The sequence below is a fragment of the Brassica oleracea genome, unplaced genomic scaffold (assembly GCF_000695525.1).
Source record: "Brassica oleracea var. oleracea cultivar TO1000 unplaced genomic scaffold, BOL UnpScaffold00890, whole genome shotgun sequence".
Classification (NCBI taxonomy): domain Eukaryota; kingdom Viridiplantae; phylum Streptophyta; class Magnoliopsida; order Brassicales; family Brassicaceae; genus Brassica; species Brassica oleracea.
Genome location: NW_013617504.1, coordinates 12,550 through 20,668, shown reverse-complemented (window position 1 = coordinate 20,668; position 8,119 = coordinate 12,550). Strand labels below are relative to the sequence as shown.

The following is an 8,119-nucleotide window of genomic DNA, read 5'->3' as shown; positions in this document are numbered from 1 at the left end:
AATAACAAAATAAATATTAACATTTTAAAACTTGCTTTAAAATGTTAATTTTTATAGTAAAAAAGAAAATCAAAAGTAAAAAAATCTATAATCCATATATTAACAAAAAAATAGAAGTTTTAATACTTAATGTCGATATATAATTATTAGACTTAAAAAAAAAAAAATTAAAAGTCAAAACATATCCTTAGGTATAGTTTCTCTTTTCCTGCATTCCACCATTCCTACTATGATCCTTTAGAGGCCAATGGAATTCTTGATACTCTCACCATAGGTATAGTTTCTCTTTTCCTGCATTCCACCATTCCTACTATGATCCTTTAGAGGCCAATGGAATTCTTGATACTCTCACCATAGGTATAGTTTCTCTTTTCCTGCATTCCACCATTCCTACTATGATCCTTTGGCGTATGGAAATCTCAACTATTTGATAGTTTTGGTTATGATCCTTCTTTCGTTTTGTTTCAAATTCATTCAGCAAAAGCTAGGAGGTCCTTAAGTCTCTGACTATGAAAAGCTTCAAGCAGAAAAGTCTAATCTTTAAATAAAGGACATTGAGATTTGGCTAAAGATCAGGAAACTTTCATATAGGTATTGATTCCTAACTTGAATTTAGCTTATCATTAAACAATCTATAATTGAGTAGCACATGAGTCCATGCTTATGTAGTACCTTAGTATTGGCGTTGCAGTTGCTTTCTTCACCATCTATAATCATGAACATATTGAGTCATTCTTTGTTTACTGAAATTACTTGAGACGATAGCCATAACGAGTCCATTTATCTAGAGTAGCTAACTCTATTTATAGCTAAGTTTTTTCATGGTCACTATTAACAGGAATTCGTAACAGTATAAAAGTGTCAAAATCTGCTTGGCACATCTATTTGTGGTTAATGTTGTGGAGAGCTTGCGTTCACAAAAAAACTCTTCAAAAGAGGATGAAGACAAAGAGGCTATGAAGACGAGCACACAACCCTTTTGAATCCTCACCACTAAACTGTTCGTTGTTGTATTTGTAATTCTCACTGCGACATTTTAAATGTCCACTAGCGTTATTATTCTGAATGTCCTTTTGTTTCCTACACTCATTTAAGACGGTAACAGAAAAATATATGATGATGTATTCCAGTTTTAAAGGTATGGCAACGTTATTATTCCATCGTGTTAACAGAAAATATAAGTTCTAATTTTTCTAAGTCAGTTTTTCATTTATCATGCAGGTCAGATTATGTGTTTGTCACAAGCTGTTCTCAACTCTGATTGTGCTATGTACAATAGAAGTGCTTATCTTAAGCTGTCTAATTATTTCTTAACGATCTATGACTCTATGGATGAAGATGAGACACTAAAAAAGCTGATATAGTAGGTATGGTTTCACGTACTATCGAGCGGCCGAGGAAATTTGCAAGTTATCAAGGTAAACAGAAAAAAAAAGTTTGAAGGAAGGATATCCTGACAAGTCTCCTGACGATGAAAGAAAAAAAACAAAATAATGGTTTATTCAGAATCATCAGATTCAAGGCCCAGTACATTTAAAACCCAAAATTGTTTAATTCATTTTTACTTTATCATTACGTTGGGTCTTAAAGCAATATCAATTTATATTTTTGGTCCACCATTTCAAACTTTTTTCGCAGCCTCAAACAATCTAAACAATTATCTAACTATATAATATTATAAATTTCTAGAGTTACTACTTTATAAAAATATAGTTTAATACAATACAAAATTTTTAAAATAAATTTCAGATAGAATAAGGAAAGTAATTAATTTATGGTTCATATAAATTGTTAAAATTAACATCAAAATTTTAAATCTTTTTCTTTGCACTAGTTGAGTTGTATACTAACAAATACCTAAGTTTGGTCGAACAATAAAACCACTAATAATGCTAATTGTCAATTTAATCATTACAAAGATCTAAAATTTATCAATACCTCCGTATATGAATCTGCTGGTCATTTTTATATCAACCTAATCAAGCTAAGTAATTTTCATTATTCTATCCGTAGACAATTATAGGCAACATGAGAAAACAAAAACTTTAAAAAACTAACGATAAAATCACAATGCCAAAACAAGACAATGCATCATACATATCCGGGCCGATGTTATGCCCCTAGTATCTCTTAATGATTCGGCCGTAAAACATCTTGCAAATAAATCCACAAAAATTTAGACTTCGATTAATTTCTGACTAGTGAGTGATTTTGACACACTCTCAATCGGGTAACCGGTCTTAACCAAAATAAATAAATGGTTTGTTCTGGATATCTTACATAACCGTTCGAATAGAATTTTTAGAAACCAATCGGGTTTAGGTTTGGTTCAGTCAACCTGTATAACAGGAAAAAGTGTATGTGAACGTTTGACTATGGTACGTAACTGGTACTTTTAGTTTTATAACCTTTATAGATTTATAATAATTCAAAACATTAATAGAAATTACCTTTCTGTACTAGTTGTGTATTATAAAATCTAATACAGTAAGTTCTATATTGTATTAAGATCTCAAGCAAATTCAATGTACGAATTGTATGACACATGATAAGAACAATTGTACGACAATAAGGATGTTGAGATATCTAAATTGTTCCGTAATCTTGACCCCTAAACACATACACACACGCACAAAATCAAGTTTTTATACTACTATTACGAGTTAGAGGGGAAATTGATAGTTTCGCAATTTGTATAAGGAAGGATACGGCCATAACATTAGTTAAAAATGAAAATTAAACTATTAAAAATCTCTCATACAATATAACTCAAGCTAAAAGTAAAATTTCAACCAGTGGTGGTAGCCTAGTGGCAATTTTTTGGGGTTTGGTGTGTACCCACATCAGTTTTGGGTTCGATTCTTCCTGTGAACTAAATTATCACTAATTGGCTAGTCTGGGCTTGGACTTCGGCCCAAGTGGTTTACATGGTGGGCCATAACAGATGATTGGTCCACCCCCTGGGATTAGTCGAAAGGTATTCCAAACTCGGACCAGGCAGTGTGGTACGCTTTCGGACTAACCCACTCTGTAGCACCAAGTGCGTTCTTCCCGGGGCCGACCGGATCAGCTAATAGGGTTTATCAAAAAAAAAAAAAAAAGAAAAATTTCTATGTACAAGTCGTTTGTTCGACTTTAAAACTGTTTCCGAAGATTTCCTTTTAAATGCTACATTTGGTACCGTTGCGAGAAATTAATTAACAACTTAACAAAAAAACTTTAATTGGACACCATACCACCGCCAACATAATCCAATAAAAAAAGAGCGCAGCAAATAATGCTATTTAATTAAGGATAACTATACGATTTTTAAGTTCAAAAAAAAACTATACGATTTTTAAGTTCAAAAAAAAACTATACGATTTTTGTTACTCTCGAAGTTGACTATTACCAAAACAGTTGAACTCTGCATGGGAACCGTAGAAAGTAATATCTCGACCTCTGGAAAGCCCAATCAGATTAATTAACTAGCGCAGTAAATAATACTACCTCTAGTAACTAGTTTTAGTAAAAAATATTTGTTTGATAATGTAAGATATTTACATAATCTAAATCATCTTTTACATTTATTACATGTTGTGTGACCAATCAAATAATTCATACATTTTTATTATTAGTTGAATTTATGTATTAAATGTTATTTCTTCAAAAGTAAAAATTTTCTTAATATTTACACTTTTAACTAAAACTACTCACGAATAAAATGATTTGTTTTTGAAAACAGTAAGAAGTAAATATTTTGCCGCTCCAACGTCCAATAAGATATCTTGGTAAATTTTTTTTTTTTATAACGTCTGATTTATTATTTCAATTGGAAATTACATAGTCATTATGCAAAAGCATAGTAATTGTGTTTGAGACAAAATGATGAAAGCAAAATGTACTATGATTAAGAATATCACTTTTCGCCAGTTTGTCTGCAACTCTATTTCCTTCTCTGTTTATCCATTGGAACTCCAATGATTCAAACTTCTGTATCCACCATAGTGCTTCTCGTATCCAATTATATGAATGAAAGCATAAACCAATTCTGTTAAGGAGGTGAATAGCTTTTTGATAGTCCCCTTCTATGATAATCTTCTTATATCCATGGCTCCAGCAATTTCGCATTGCCATAATGATCGCCTGCAGTTCGCTTTCCAACGGATTTCTAACAACCTGACCAATACCTTGTCCCGTCCCTTGATAAACTCCTCTTGAATCTCTAATCACCCATCCAACGGCTCGGAATGTTTGAATTGGTGAAAGAACCATCAACATTACACTTTATCCATCCTGTATCTGGTCTTCTCCATTCATTTCTTCTATTTCTGTATGTCCCTCTGACCGAGCTTACTCCTGTTCTACTATCAACCGTAGCTTGATTGTTCATCCATTCCTGTGCATCTTTATGGGCTTGCATCAATATAGTTCTCCAATTTATATGCTTATGCTGAAAGAGAAGAATATTTCTACTCTTCCATATACGCTACAATACCCACAAAGGTAGGTTCTGTAAATGAGACAGTGTAGAGGAAGAACAACACTGTAGACAAGCTTCCATTTTTGCTTCCAGAGTAGCATTTGGATCCATTATTATTGAATTAAATGCACACGCGGCAATTTCTTATTATCAATTGAATTAAAAAACACGCGGCATTCTCATTTATTTATATATACGAGGACAATAATTTCAACACAACCTCTTGAACTTCATTCCTGACTCTATTCTCCTCCTACTCTGTTTTTGTTCATAAACATAAGCCTTCCGAAGTTGAAGAAAACAGCAATCCGGCGATACTTGTGATGGGCTCAGGCCATATGACGAAGGATCTGGGCCGCTCATCGGTTTTCATCCAACGGCTCAGTAGCGCCCTCCTCATGACGATTTCCAAAAACCACTATATTCGACGGACAGAAACATTCTCAGGTTTTGCTCTCTAAAACTTCACTTTCTCTTCTCTGTTAGATTTCTTCCGCCATGGCTAACCTACAGGGAAAAATCGCTGCTTTTTTCTGGTGATCAGACTGAAGCATTACATCTCTGTGATCTTCTGGAGAAGGCTTCTGTTGCGGATTTGGAGAAGGTGCACACGGAGTTCCGCGAGCGACTCTTCTTCCTTAGCGAACATGAAGTCGGATCTCTCCTTCTGATGAAGTTCTGTGCAAGGATCAGTGATCTCAATCTCGAGGAACCTAATATTCTACTCTTTGATGATCATATCGCCGACTTAGAGAGGATGAAGATGACTTTGCTCAATGGCAATGGGTAAGATGAATCTTCATTTAGGGTTAGGGTTTCTTTTTGGCTTCTTTACTGATGGCTAACATTTTACTTCTCATTTTTTGTGTAGATCCAAGTCGCTGATGAACATTGTTCATGTATGTAACAAAGATGAAGTTTTCGCCATGCTCCTCAAACGAACAGTCCATATAGACATCATGAAAGAATCTATGGATGTTAGACCTCTCTTCAGTTCTCTATTTCGGACTCTTAACGTTCGTCAGCTTGAGGTTCAACAGAAACCTCTTTTTTTTTACTATTTATGTCTTGTTCGATGACTTGATCTTCTGAAATTGTGCTAAAGGACTGTTCTTTGGGAATTATGTCTTGCAATCAGCTGTGAGAAGACGCTCTGTTTTGAATGCTGTGCAGTGCAGAGAACTCATTTCTGAGATATTGAGCAGGAGAAACGAGTTAGAGACTCATCACTCTGCCAGATAGGTTGTGAAGACATGCGATTATGTTCTAATGAAGATGTGAGTCTAGAAGAATCCACCAATATGTACAAAGACTTATACATATTCTTGCTTTGTTGTTACCTAACCTCTTTGCCAAAGAGTTGTTTGTCTAGATGCCTTTATCTTCTATTGAGGATGAGAGGATTGATAGTAGAATTTGATTCTGGAGGCTCTCTTTGAAGTTTATCCGAACAAATGTACAAAGAGATACATATTGTTTCTTATAATTGCCTTTTGTACCCTCCATTGATATCTCGGTACATTCCTTTGTTGACTTGTCTTTTGTAAATTCCATTGGTTCATTCATTCTTTGGTTTGGTTCATTCATTCTTTGGTTCTTTCACAGGGAGTAATATCTTGATACAGGTCAGTGTCATAAGGTGTTATGTTTTGATTGATTGTACCCTGGAGTTTTACTTGTACCTATCTCGGCTACGTCCCAAATTTTAATGTCTTTATTTGTTTTCTCACTAATGATTTTGGCACACTTAATTTTGGTAAGTCTAGACCGAAATAAAAAAATAAATAGATTTGTTTTTTATATCTTACATAACCGTTTGAATAACCAATGGGGTTTAGGTTTGGGTCGGGTCAACCTTTGTAACAGGACTACGTATATATGAACATGTGACTCTGGTTTAGCACAGACCATTATAATATAAAACTTGATTTGGTGCGTGTGTGTTTACTGTTTAGTGGTGAAGATCACGGAACAAGTTCGGTATCTTCCTGCACAGTGAAGCTTACAAGAATTCTATCATAAAAGACAATCAAGCTTAGAAGTTAAGTAATCTGACACAACTTTATAAATATTATTTTTTATAATAGTCCTTTGATACTCTGATTGCTACACCATGGACTACACGCCAAACATTTAACTTATCTGGAATTGCATAAAATGTTGAATTGTAGATAATCATACAAAACCTGATGATTTGTTGTAAGCGAATTTAACTTAGGTTACTTAGGTTCCAAGTTAGTCTTAGATCTAGGTTTAAAACTGAAAGCAATGACACAGTCAATTTAACGAGTTCCCGGTCTTCGGCGCGGTATGTCTCGTGGGAGAACTTCTGCTCCTAAACTCCACTAGATCAAAGAGACTCTAGCAGCACCAAATCAGTGTGCTAGATAGTTTGTTTACAAAGAACTAAATACTCCAAACTAGAGGATACAACAAAGCCCTTACATCAAATAGACTTAGGTCTAAGCTATTTATCTTGTATTGTTGTCTCCTTCCTCTTGCTTATTGCTGATTGATCTGATCCTTGTTGCCGTAAACGTTCTGTGTATTTCCTTAAACTGCTCGACCTAACAACATATTAACATCTCGTTAAATATGTGTTAGCAAGGTATACGGGGTACACAGGAGATGGGCCTGCGTCCTTGTCTTGGCCCATAGGAGTGATGCTGTCGTTAGCCCAGGTAGAATATCTGAAGCCCAAAACCTTACAAATCTCCACCGTTTTTGGCTGAAGCCTATCAGCCCATTACTTTTTCTTCCGACAGCCCTAACTTGTGTCTCTTTGTCTGGGTAATGATGAAATCAGACGCGATTTTCCACTCTCTTTCTCTAGCGTCTCTCTCTCTCTCTCCCTCGTTTCTTCTCGACTCTTCCGCCGTGAGTACTTGAAGCTTCGTCTAGCTTTGCCGAGGAAGATCTGATCAGCTCCACCATGATGGCGTGTCTCATCTTTCTCCTTTATCCTCTGGTACATCTACTTCCTTTTATATTTCCAGAGAGTAGGGTCATCTGTGAGGATGAGAAGTCGTTTTGAGTTAGCGATTGGCTAACCCTTTGATTCCGTTTTGCATGTCTTCTCCGGTGATAGATTCGCCTCCTCCGACATGCGATTCAGCTCTGTCATGAGCTTCATCTCCAAGAGCGATCTTGATTCACTCACCGCTTGAGCTCATACCTTAGCTCCATCATTATGCTCCACCTCTTTCGTAGAACAGGTAATCCCCTTTCTCAGCAAACCCACTATACTCTGCTTATCGTTTGTCGATCTGACTCCTCTGTAATGTTTCACGAGTCTAACAGCTCGATGATGAGCTATCTTGGTTTCTATATTGAAACCCCCTTGATTAATCAGACACTGTCACGTTCTGTTGGTAAGCCAATTCTGAACTACTCTTGTGACTCGTAACACTTCACGAACTTGTTACTAACACTTGTATCTTGTGGCTGCATGTAGATTCACTGTCTCTGAAAGATTCCATTGATGATGACTTTCTTAAGTTACCAGACCCTGATGCTTGCTTCTGTACACCTCACGAAGCCCTTTCTGAGTCTGTTCCTGTATGGGAATGTCTGGTGGCTCACGGTTACTCCATCTGAATCGAGTACTCTTTCTCGATTCTCATTATCCTCCAGGTGATTCCTTGTTCTTTATTGACA

General features: G+C 35.7%; 1 protein-coding gene across 2 annotated transcripts; it reads left to right on the top strand.

The window, feature by feature from the left end:
* The first annotated feature begins 4,690 nt into the window (after positions 1-4,690).
* On the top strand, positions 4,691-6,012 carry LOC106320352. 2 transcript variants are annotated; one of them, XR_001265776.1, is made up of 4 exons: positions 4,691-4,909; positions 5,007-5,248; positions 5,334-5,493; positions 5,601-6,012. XR_001265776.1 is itself a non-coding variant. In XM_013758706.1 (4 exons), the coding sequence occupies exons 2-4, from the start codon at positions 5,133-5,135 to the stop codon at positions 5,604-5,606; spliced, it is 315 nt and encodes a 104-aa protein (XP_013614160.1). In that variant the 5' UTR covers positions 4,691-4,909; positions 5,007-5,132; the 3' UTR covers positions 5,607-6,012. The 2 variants fall into 2 exon arrangements, 1 of the variants encoding a protein (XP_013614160.1); XM_013758706.1 differs by having other exon boundaries at positions 5,568-6,012.
* Positions 6,013-8,119: the final 2,107 nt, after the last annotated feature.

Bases quoted from the DNA above. Each gene is read 5' to 3' on its own strand.
- LOC106320352 (XM_013758706.1), top strand. From the start codon at position 5,133: ATGAAGTTCTGTGCAAGGATCAGTGATCTCAATCTCGAGGAACCTAAT. The intron at 5,249-5,333 runs GTAAGATGAATC...TTTTTTGTGTAG, and splicing joins ACTTTGCTCAATGGCAATGG to ATCCAAGTCGCTGATGAACA. The intron at 5,494-5,567 runs GTTCAACAGAAA...ATTGTGCTAAAG, and splicing joins TTAACGTTCGTCAGCTTGAG to GACTGTTCTTTGGGAATTAT.